Genomic DNA, 12,774 nt, shown 5'->3' with positions numbered 1-12,774 from the left:
CCGCACTGCCAAGCAGCCGGAGCCACCCTGGGTGCGTCTGTCCTCCTCCCCGGAGACAGCGGCAGCCTCCCGCCAGCTCACTGGCAGCCCTGCTGGAAGCCAGGCCGGGCGGGGCCGGGACACGTGGGAGCCATCACTGGGAGGGGACCGGCGCAACGTGACATTGGTGCCCACCCCGGACTCGAAGCCCCTAATCACGGCGCAGCCACAGACATCTGGAATAGCTCGCAGACCACCCCCCGCTCCTAAGGGAGGGCTGACGAGGGCCGAATGAGCCCAAGCACTTGCTCGGCTCACTCGAGTGCTCTCGCGTGGCTGTAATTCAGCATAATGGGATCAGTCAGACAAAAGTACGGGTTTGAGCAGATGAGTTCTGGCAGTGACAATCAGCACCGGCCCTCGGAGTGGGCACGAGAGTGTTGTGGAGAGGTGAGGTTGGCACCTTTCGCTGAAGCTTCAGAAAAGGTTGAAATTAAATTGTAGGTGTCTGGAGAGAGGTATGAAAATACCTCCACTGGCAAGCAGATGAAGATGCTGCCAGCAGGCAGGTCCCAGGCAAGGGGATCGAGAATGCAGGACTGTCCTAAGGGAGGAGTGGCTCCCTCTCCCTGGCGGGGGCCCACGTCCCTCCCCAAAGGGACCCCACCAGGCTCACCGTCCTGCCACAGTCTCTCCGATGACATCTCCCTCCAGGTCCCTGAGAGCTCTCACCACGAATCTAACTTGGAAACAAAATCCTCCAGGAAGTTTTCTTCCAAGAGTCCCTCTTGGCTGTCTGGGCGCGGCAGCCAACACGGTGCGCAGAAGCCCCTGGATGTGATCGAGCAAGAGCAAGTAATTTGGCAACCTCGCCCACTAGGGAGAGGCTCGGCGCACCAGAGAGGCACCCGCCTCCCGGAGGGAGTCCTTGGCGCTACTAAAAATTAGCACGGAAAGGAAGGAAGGCGCCTCACGTGTAAGGCGCTGTCTGCTCTGTTTTTGTCACAGGTTACTAAAGGTCAAGGGAGGTGAAGAACATGAGCACTCTCTGAAAACTTCAGAACCACCACGAAGTTATCGTCCTTATTATGACCTGCCCATCCTGTGCACACACAGCCTGGGGACGACCGTCACTGCTGCCTGGCGCTCTGAGGAAGCTCTCCCTCTTCCTGGGGTCTCAGGAGCAGGGTTTGCAAAGAATGCCAGCCCTGAGATGATCAGAAACTGTGAACTTAGTTGTCTTTAACTCCATGGGAAAGTGAGTTTGGAAAATGCTGCATGTTACATTCCCTGCATATATAGCGCAGGAAAAATCTTGAGAGATTCTGCAGTAAAAATGTCATAATCAACAGCAACAACAGAAACTAGCTCAAGTTTACTGAGTCCAGCATTTTCCCAGTGTATTAGAGTCCTGGGGCTTCCGCAATAAAGTTCCACAGATTAGGTGGCTTAAAACAACAGAAGTCGATTTTCTCACAATTCTGGAGGCTGACGTCCCTCTGGGGGCTCTAGGGACGGGTCCTTCCCTGCCTCTTCCTGGCTCCTGGCGGTTGCCAGCATCCTCTGCCTCCATCGTCTCGTGGCATTCTCCTTGTGTGTCTGTGGCCACACTTCCCTCTTCTTACAAGGACGCCACCCATCGGATCAGGACCCACCCTGATCCAGTGTGACACCATCTTCACTTGACCACATCTGCTGAAACCCTATTTCCAAGTAGGGTCACGTCCATAGGTTCTGGGTTAGGACTTTAACACAACTTTCGGGGACACAGTTCACACCAACACCGCTTATCTGAACAGGGAGCACTTTTGTCAGTGCATTAGCCAGGACCACCACGTGGATATCCACAGAACCCTGCTTTAGAAGGACTTTTCTAGAACTAAAGGACTCAGTGCCTCACTTGAATATCGCTAGGACAGGACCAGGGTGAAAAGACAATACACACAAAGCAAATATGTAGCTTGCGCTTAATGTAAGAAACAGCCGTTGAACAGCTCTGGCCCTGGGCCAGTCTGTGAGGGACTGGGGGGCTGATGAGGAGGGGTCTCTGCAGGTGTGACTTCCCTGCCCCTCTTCCAGCTCCAGGTCACGTCAGAGCTAGGAACCAGCCTGTTTGTTCCTAAACAACAATGTCTTAATTTACTGAAATATTCACAGTGCCTCTAGTATTTTATACTCATATACTGTTCTGGAGAAAATTAAAAACCCCACAATCCAAGTCAGTGAGTTCTCAAACCCAAAAACATTTGAACCGACCTGCAAAGTCCCGCCCCTCCTTCCGGCCTGCCAGCTTACAAACATGGACATTAGGGCACTGGGCTATTTCAGGAACCCTCAAACACTCAACTTTAACAGAAACAAGCACGAAAGACGTCAGCACACAATAGGAAGAAAAAAGTTTACGTGATATCAGGAAAAATTTGCTGGTACAAACCCAAAGCACATGGTCCCAGCCAATCAGTTGTAAAGGCTGCTGCTTCCAGAGAGGGAGAGGTTAGGGGTGACCAGAGCTCAGCCTGACTGAGCCGTCACTCACCCTCTGGACCCTCTCGCTCTTCTGGGGGTTGAAGCCTTAAGTTCAATCAGGCCTTTCTGTGCCTTTGAGGGGAAATACACAGGGTTCCCCTATGACCCCAACCTTACTAGAGACATTTCCAACACAAGGACCGTAAGATTCGAAAAAGGTTAAATTTATATGTGTATCCATAATGCAAATTAATTCCAAATATTCGTGGTCAGGAGTACTGACATACATAGAATATTATTCAAAACCAAAGTTCATGTCAAATTCTCTCCTTACGGCTATTTCTCTCCAACTCACACGGGTCGCTGTGCCCATTGTGAACGCTGCTTTCCGTAAGAAACATCCTTCCCTGCCCCATCCCCCTTCAACCAGTTTTGTTTGGTTTTGACATACAAACAATGCAGTTTTCCCTAAAGATACAGCACAGATCACATGCAAGTCCAAAACCAGAGATAATGGCAACTGGGAATGGAAGCCAGAAAGTTCACCCCCAGAGTCAAATTAGCAGATCCTCTGACCTCAGGATTCCAGCACCATGGACAGCAGCAAACATCACGCTGGACTAGACACAGATGGTGTGAAAAGTTCAGGTTCCCAAGCTCTAGAAACACACTTGATAACACGGTCATCACACACCTTTCATTGTGTTGCACAGCACGAGAACAGCCAGGAGGCCAGGAAACGTCAGATTTAAGAGTCAACACGGAATGTGCTAACTTCTTAGATTGTCACTCTTTTTAGAGACAGCACCACAGAGAAGGCTGTGGTTAAGGCTAAACCACACCCTAGACCAAGAACTCATTTTGGGTTCAGACGTCACTGTCCCATCCCTGCGACAAGGAGACGATAGGCAATGATTCTACAAATCAGACAAAAGACCTCCTCTTACGATAGACCAGGTATTGCTGAAATTGAATAAGGGAGACTTCAATTTCCACTAAAAGATTTCTGAAACTACCACCCTTATATGCTTACCTTGGAGGCCAGAAAACAAATGTGCTAAGAGAAATGCTGGCAGGGAAAATAGAACGTCATGGAATTGTTTTCAAAAGGAACATTAACTGGTCATTTCTATTTCATCTGAGGTGAAGCTGTAAAAAATCTAATCAGAAATATTTTTTACAGTGACATCTCTTCCCAGATATTAAAACATCTCAAACTGCAAGCCATTTTTTTGGTTGATGATGTAACTTTTGGTGGATGAAACTAAATAATTAACGTCAAACTTCACTCAAAAATGAGGCTTCTCTTAAGAGACCATAAACAATATTGTGGATGAGCCAGTTCCCCAGACCTCACCTCCGGTATGTGAAGGTAGAAGATATGGTTTTAACAAGCAAACCTGGCCTGCAGTTCTTGGAGCCCCTAGAACCGAAGGTCAAGCGGTCAGTGCCCAGAAAAGGCCACAAGAAATTTCAAAGAATGAGCTTTCCACAGTCTGAAGTTCATCTCAGTTTCAGCAAACCACTTTCAAAATGTCAACACTGGAATCAAATGGGTACGAGTGCATTTCCCCTACCTTCTCTTCTCGTGACTTCAAAGCTTCTGGATTCCTGCAAGAAAAGAAAGACTTTGTGTTTGTGAAGAATAATTCATATGTACAGATACTTACAAATATCCTTGTTAGTCACAGATTCACACTAAGGTGAACTAGTAAGAACATGACATTCAGCAATGTTGGGTCTACTAAACTCAGCACACACACACACACACACACACACACACACCTCTATAAATATAAATGACTTGTTGCTTCGGGGGCTTAGGCAAAAAATGGGTTGTTAATCATGTAGTTTTTAATGAGCCCAGCTAACTCTCAGGGCCTTCCGTATGTGGAATCAGGGCTGGTACCAAGTCTTAAGGAAGACCCCGTTCCAGGTGGGTGCCCCACCCTCTGCCTGGACGGGAGATGTTTCTAGGGCCTGGAGAGAACATATGGAGACAAGGGCTAAAATCCTCTGGCCAGCAGTGTGTTCTGCTTTGTGGTGCCACGGTGAAGACCACCATTGCTCCTGTGTAGGTCGTTGCCAGCATCTGCTGATTGATCATACCCAACGCATAGTTTCCAAAGGGTGAGATCCCACAGACAATTTGGATAGCTAGTTCAAGCCACGGAACTAAATTAAACCCTTGACTTTTCCGAATTCAGTCCCATCTTTATTGATGCTTGATGTGAGCAGGGCAACAAGCAAAGTGTTTCAGAAGTTGCTCAGGTAAGGGAGTTCCTGCATTGATATTCACAGTTGAACAGGGGGCTACAGAACAAACAGAAAGTACTGAGAAATCCAAGGGTGATTTGCCTTGATAAATACCAGCACTTCACATTCAGATGGAAACATAAAGAAAAGTGTGGGGGTTTTTTTGTTTTTATCTTTAGAGACAGTCTCCCTCTGTTGTCCAGGCTGGAATGCAGTGGCACAATCATAGCTCATTGTAACCTCTAATCCCTGAGCTAAAATGATCCTTCTGCCTTAGCCTCCAAAGTAGCTAGGACTACAGGCACATGCCCCCACGCCCAGCTAATTTTACTTTTAGTTTTTTGTAGAGACAAGGTCTCACTATCTTGTCCAGGCTAGTCTCAAACTCCTGGCCTCAAGTGATCCTCCCATCTTGGCCTCCCAAAGTGCTGGGATTATAGGTGCGAGCTACCATGCCCAGCCTGGAGAAAGTGTTTTTAAAAGAACCGTTGAAAAGAGCACTGAAGAATGGGCAGGTTATCAGACAGGAGTAGGGGAGGAGGCTGCACCAGGAAGAGAAAATGGCGTAAGAAAAGGCCAGGGGAGAGCACAGGATAGCTCTGGAAGAAGGAAAAGTCTCAGTGAGAAGTAATGGGAGGGGAGAAGGCTGAAAATGTATATTGTGGTTTCATAACTAATAAAATGTATCTATAAGTCATCATAAATGGCCTGTTTAGGATGAAAAACCTAATTTTGAAAATAAGCTGAAAATCTATGCTAGCAACTAACGAAAAGAAGAGAAAACACCAAACTTAGACCACCTCCTTCAACACTGAGACCACGAAGATCATTCAGCATCAGCACTTTTTAAGCCAACAGCATGGTCTTTCACACCTTGGCATTCTTGCCCGGCATCCTCTCGTGGTCAGGAGGGGAGGCAATATTAGAGATGAAGCAGGAGTCTGTCCTACCCAAGTTGCACTCTCTGGCTGCCACCTGTCTACTGAGTGAAAGGCCTGCGCGTACACCTGAGAAAGACCCGCGTTACCAGCCAACAGCCCAGAACAAGCACAGCAAACGCCATGCAGGTTCCTGAGGGGCTGCTCACCGGGTCAGGGCTCAGAAGAGGGGGCATGGAGACGATGAGCGTAACTGGAGAGACGTAAACCATAAAGCAAACCCAGCTCCTCCTAAACTGTTCCTCAGCTCCCTGTGCCAGAACCCGGCACCCCCAACCTCAGAAACAACTAGTATTCATGGAACAGGAAATACTCATACTCAGCGTTTACAGCTCCAGACAAAATTTCTTGAAATTCTTATTGTGATTGCATAAAATTTATACATTACCATAGGGAATGCTGACATCTATATAATGTTGCATCTTCTTATCTAATAACATGGTATACTCCTAATAATTTGCTAAAGTCTAACTTTGCCTCTTTCGAGATCATTTCGCAGTCTTCTTTGTGGACATTTTGAATATTTCTGTTTTGTACATCTTTTAGTATTATAAATGGAATCTTCTCTTTCATTATTTCTTCTAACTGGTTTTTGTTTGTATATGTGATGGCAATCGATTTTATATCGATCTTATAGCCACTCATTTGACCAAATTTCTTATTGTTCGTGAAAGTTTTTCCATTGATTCTTTTGGGGTATCCATTTGAATATTTACACAATCTTCAAATAGTGCTGATCTTATCTTTTCTTTCCAATTCCTACAGTTCTGGTTGTTTTCTCTTGTCTTAGTGCTTTAACTAATTCTTCAACCCAGTGTTAAATGTTGTGGGCATACTGGGCATCCTTGTCTCGTTTCTGACTTTAAGAAGAAAACCTTTAGCATTTTCCTATTAAGTGAAATGCTGGCTTTTGGCCTGAGATACGTTTATTATGTAAATGAAAGCAATATATACTTTATTGAGTTTTTTTTTAAAATAAATGTATGTTCTAGCTAAAAATAGCTTGTTCCCTTACTCATTTATTTATCGACAGTTTCCCTCTGCTGGAATGTGAGCTGGGATGGCGCCAGGATCTTTTTCATTCGCGCATCCTGGGTGCTGCAATAGAGCAGATGCTCGATACATATTTGTTGAATAAAAAATAAGATAAAATAAATGTGTTGAATTTTATCAAGTACTTTTTCTGCATTTATGGAGATGATCATATGATTTTTTTTCTTCTTAGCTCTATTAATAGGTTGACTTATATAGTAAATTTCCTATTATTCTATCCTGTATTTCTGGAATAAGCTTTTCTTAGTTGTGATATACTTTTTAAAATATGCCACTGGATTCTGTTTGCTATGATTTTAAATATGTTTTTGCATCTATTGGTCTATAATTCTTTGTACTGGTATTCATAAATGAGGTTGGTCTACTATTTTTCTCAGACTTAGGAATTAGAATGAAACCAACTTTATATAATGAATTTGGAAGTTTTCCTTTTACTATGCTCTGAAATAGTTTAAATAAAAGTGGGATTATTTGATCTTTAAATATTTCTTCTGCTTCATCTTTCACATATTGATTCAAAGGGAAGGGAGATTAAACTCATCCAAGGTGTTACATTTTGGTCAGTGGCCAAAATGGAACAATCCCAAGATCTATGCATATAACATTCTACCTTAAAAATAAAGTGATAATAGTTAATTCATAGGGATATTGTGAAAAAGAAATGAAATAGACTTTTACTTTATATTATGAAGAAGTAGCTTGTATTAGACTAATCCTGCTATTGACAACTGTAGAAGTTGGATTAAAAAAAAAGTTTTTGAAGGCATCCAACAGCAACATGAGCAGCCAGAACTTACAGGGTCAGTATTTGGAGAATGGAAAAGTCCATTGAAATGAGTCTTATATTCACTGTCACATCTTCCCCTTAGAGCATCTGGTGTTTTGCATGGAAGCCAAACAGAATGCGACGTTCTAGAACTTAGAGAAGCCACTGGGTTGGGAGATAAAAGTCAGAGTTCAGCACTATCAAAGCATCCAGAAATGGAGGGTCAAAATCCCTGGAAAAGGGAACCCGATAGAAGTGAATTCAACATTCTGTACTTAGCTTCCCCTTGCGTTATAGGATTATGCCTGAGCTGCACATATGAAGGGCAAAGGGCTGAGAAACTACTTACAAAGTGTCTTCAAAGTAGGTCTCAAACAAGCAAAAAAGTAGCCTCAAATAAGCCTGCAATAAAATCTAAGCATAGATTCTGACAGTACATGGGGCTAGGGAGACAGAAATTGGGCTTTCCAAGAAAGAATGGCCCTGGCAAATGTAGCAGATTTGCCATGAAGACCATATATTCTCAGATAATTTCTATTCCTGAGCAGATCAGGATGGTCTGTTTAACATGTCTAACAAAGAAGAGTAAATCCTCAGTGGAAGATGATCAAGTTATCTGTAGGCTTTACAATTTTCATATATAATCTCTAGCATCCAATCCAAAATTACCAGGCATGGCAGGAAACAGAATCAAATGGCTAAAATCCAAGGAAATAGACGGTAGAAACAGACCCACAGGTTGTCCAGATCTTAGAATTATCAGACAGAAACATTGGAATAACTATGATTAATATATTTAGGAAAATAGAAGAAAAGATAAGGAATTTCACTGTGAAACTAGAATATATTAAAAAACAATCAAATGGAAATTCTAGAACTGAAAATTAAATAACTGAAAAAATTCAATAGATGCATTTAGGGGCAGATTAAACACAACTTGAGAAAGGAATAATAAGATGGAATCTAGATCAGTAGAAAATAATCAAACCGAAGATTTCAAAGGAAAAACATAAAGAATGAAAAATACAGAGATGACTATAAGAGAATTACATGATATAGTGAAAAGGTCCATCAAGTATGTAATTTAAATTTCAGAGTGAAAGGAGAGAAGAAATTGGGCAGAAGCAATATTTGAAGAGCTACTGGTTAATAATTTTCCAAACTTATAAAAGACATCAAGCCAGAAGTTTGGGAATTTTTACAAACCCCAAGTAAGATAGATGCAAATAAAGCCATCCCTAGGTACTCAAAGAAAAATAGTTGAATATTCAAAGACAAACAAAAATCTTAAAAACAGCCAGAGGGTGGGTGGTGGAGATGAGGAGGACATTACCTGTAAAGAAGCAATAGTAAGAGTGACAGCTGGCTTTCCAGGAGAAATTACAGAAGACAACGGAATGCTATCTTTAAAATTCTGAAAAAACTTACAATTCTATATCCAGTGAAAATATGGGTGTTCATAAGGTATAATGAAGATATATTTCGACAAAAAAAAAAAGAAAAACCCTGAGAGAATACATTGCCAACAGATTAACACTAAGAGCAACCCCAAAGGGAACTCTTCAGGCAAAAGGACAAGTATTCAGAAGAATATACAGTCATAGAAGGACAAATACTGAGCCGCAGAAAGGGTAAAAAAAAAAAAAGTGGATAAATATAAATATATTTTGGCTGTTTAACACAACAATAATTGTGTCCTGTAAGGTAAAAATATTTGTAGAACTAAAATACATGACAATATGATCACAAAACGTCAGGAGGTCAAATGAAAGTAAAGTATTATAATGTCCTAGGACTGTCCGAAAAATGGCAGTATAGTTCTACGAGACCAAAGGAATGGAATAATAAAGAAGTATCTAATCCAAAAGAAGACAAGAAAGGGTAAGAGACAACAGGAATAAAGAACAGAGAAAATACGGTGTTAGATTTAAATCGTTTAAATATAAATGGGCTAAATAATCCAATTAAAAAACAAAGATTGTCATGGCTGATAAAACAAAATCCAAATGTATGCTGCTTACAAGAGACATACCATAAATGTAAGTACACAAAAAGGCTGAATATAAAAAGATTTTAAAAAAATATTAACTCCAAGAGAAAGGTGGTGTGGATAAAGTAGGCTCTAAAGCAAGAATTGTTATTAGTGACAAGAAGGGATGGTTCATAACAATAAAAGGGACAATTTAATAGGACAATGTAACAATTCTAAACTTGTGCACTCTTGATAGCAGAGCCTAAATATATGTAACGTCAAAACTAAAAGAACTAAGAGCAGAAACTTTAAAAGCCCACAATAATGGTTGGAGAATTTAAGAAATTCGTCACCAACTGATAGAACAAGTAAAGAAAAAAATCAGTAAAAATATACAAGACTTGAACACCATGATTAACAAACTTGACCTAATTGATATACATGGATCACTGTACCCAGCAGCTGCATACTACATATTTATTTCAAGTGCCCATTCAAAATTAACCATATTCTGAGCCATAAGTTAGTTTTAACAAGTTTCAAGTAATTAAAATCATATACAGAGCATGTATAGTTTTCTGACCTAGAGTGAAAGTATATCAAAAAATCAATAACAGAAAGATATTGAGAAAAATCTCCAAATATTTGACCCATGGATTCAGGAGCATATTACATAATTTCCGTAGAGAAAATCTAAGGAAGTAAGATACTGTGAACAGAATGACAATTGAATTACGACATTTAAAACATTGTGGGATGCAGCTAAAGCAGTGCTTAGAGGAAAATTACAGCCTTAAACGCATGTTGGAAAAAAAGGCTGAAGACTGATGACCTAAGCATCTGTCTCTAAAAGCTAGAACAGTAATGATTTAAGCCTGCAAAAAGCGGAAAGAAAGAACTACGATCAGAGCAGATGTCAATGAAATAGAGAAAGGAAATTGTACCATGAAAATTTAAAGCCAAAAGTTGGCTCTTTGAAAAGAGTAATACCTTGATAAATCCCTAAGAAGGCTGATCAAGAAAAAAGAGAAAAGGTATCCAAGCAGCGAACCACATGTACTAGGTTTCTGGATTTATGATGAAGGGGCCACCGCAGCACAGTAGGGGAAACGGCCTTCTCAACAGTTGGTGCGGGATCCACTGAACATCCATACGGGAAAATGAACTTCAACCTCCTACCTTACAACATACCTAAAACCAGATGGACTGTAGATTCACATGTGAAAGGTAAAGCAAGGACGTCTCCACAAATTTCGAGAGTGTCTTTATGACCTTTAAGTAGGTGGAAATTTCTTCAAGTGGATGTGACAAGCAGTACCGTAAAGGAAAGAATGATATCCCAGATTTCACTACAATTAAGACTTCTCTTTATTGAAAGATACGATCGAGACGATGAAAAGTCAAGCCATTAAGGGAATATATTTGCAATCCATGTATCTGACAAATGACCCATTCAGAATATATAAAATGCTTTTGCAATTCAATAAGAAAAACACAAATAAACTAACTGAAAAATGAGCGAAAGATTTGTATAGGCACTTTGCAAGTCAAAGCCACAACGGAATACTACTATATTCTACAGAATAGTAACATTTTAAAGAGCTGATAACACCGAATGTTTACAAGGACATGAAGCAACTATGATGTTCCTACTCTCAGAGTAACCAGTACCAGCAGAACTTTCCCGGTTGGTGTGAGGGCCGGTTCTGTGAGGCTCCTCCCTGGAGACAGCAGCTGCTTCCTGCAGGCATTGTCCTTAGTTACAGTGTTTCCTTGTTTGCCTTTTTAATCCTTCATAGCTGTTTAACCAATTGCCTGTATTAAATTCTGCTAAAATGACTATTGTGACTTCTGTTTTCCTGACCCAACAATTCTATTCCTAGGTAAATGTCAACTCAAGAATAGTCACGTGAGCCCCAAACCTCGTGTATAAGAATGCTGATCACGGCATGATGGGTAACAGCCGAGAACAGGGCGTAACTTAAATGTCCACCAACAGGAGAACAGAGACACAAATTCTGGCACATCCGTACAATGGGAAACTTCACAGCGATGCAGAAGGGCAAACTCCGAGACGTACAATAACGTGAATGAATCTCACTAGACACGACGTTCAGGAAAAGCAGGCAGAAACAAGAGAGTACAATTTGTAAGACTTTATTTTTATAAGTTTCAGAAGAAAGCAAAACCAGTCTCTGGGGATAGAGCAATGGTAACCTTTGCGGGGGATACGACGGTGGTTTCTGGACTGCTGGAAATGATCTTAGTGGCGGTCGCCTGAGTGTGTTCATTAATCGAGCCCCACACGTTGGTAGGATGTGTGCACTTTGCTATATATTTGATATGGGCTCCAGTAAAAAATTTAAAAATAAGACAAATTACCCAACAGTACACATCAGAAGTTTGTTGAATAGAAGATACAAATCTCCCTGATTTACAGATGAGGAAAGTTCTACCGAGGGAAAGGCCACAGCTTGCTGAATATCACACGAGAAGTGGCCAAAACAGGACTAGCCCCAGCCTCTGAAGCGCCACACCCCACTGCCTCGGGGCGAATAATCAGCACATGTTCATGAAAAGTAAGACGGGGATTGGGAGTCGGGGCTCCGACGTCAGATGGGTTTGGGCTAGACCCTGGCTTGTCCCTGCCAGCTGGGCTTCTGTCACCTTTGTTGGATTATTTAACATTTCCTAAGCCTCGGTGTGTTCACCTGTAAAATAAAGGCAGGAATGGTATGTTCCTTGCAGAGCAGTTGCGATGACTAAATGAAATACTGAATCTCTACCGTGCTTAGCGTGGTGTCTGGCAGACGGTTCTCACACATTTGCCATCATCATCGCTGTTATCGTTAATGAAAATAACGAAGGGAACGAGATGATAAGATCGTTTGGGAGGTAAATGAGTTCAGTGGCTCCCTCAATTACTGAGGCTAAAAAACAAAAACAAAAACATCTGTCTTTCCGGTACTTGAAAAAAGCAACCCCCAGAAGCTGCAGCAGAAATGTACAGAACAAAATTCACTGACGTAAATGACGCCGAAGCCCCGGATGCACGGCCTAAGGAAGAAATTGTTTCTACAGAAGCTTCGAACCAGATGGTTATAAATGAGAGTTAGCACATGGGCATTACTTAATGACTAAATTTCTTTAACTAAAAATCTAATTTTATTATGGTATAAATCACGCTTCCTTGAAGTAGGGAATTAATTTCAGATTTTTCATTCACTGTTCATAACTTTTCTACGGATCTGACAGCCAAATCATTTAAAATGTCATTTAACCAATACAACACAACGGCTGTATTCCTCACTGCACCCTTCCTGAATCCAGCATCTCCCACCATA

At 41.7% G+C, this 12,774-nt stretch overlaps 1 protein-coding gene across 1 annotated transcript in view; it reads right to left on the bottom strand.

The window, feature by feature from the left end:
• Positions 1–12,774, bottom strand: part of FSTL4 (follistatin-like 4) — a 333,977-nt gene that overhangs the window by 301,990 nt on the left and 19,213 nt on the right. The window contains exon 2 of the mRNA XM_012651317.1: positions 4,023–4,056. Coding sequence (XP_012506771.1) covers positions 4,023–4,056 — 34 coding nt within the window. The remainder of the gene's footprint in view (positions 1–4,022; positions 4,057–12,774) is intronic.

The sequence above is a fragment of the Propithecus coquereli genome, unplaced genomic scaffold (genome assembly GCF_000956105.1).
Source record: "Propithecus coquereli isolate 6110/MARCELLA unplaced genomic scaffold, Pcoq_1.0 Scaffold353, whole genome shotgun sequence".
Lineage (NCBI taxonomy): Eukaryota > Metazoa > Chordata > Mammalia > Primates > Indriidae > Propithecus > Propithecus coquereli.
The sequence above is the reverse complement of the archived record's forward strand: the minus strand, read 5'-3'. Positions and strand labels throughout refer to the sequence as shown.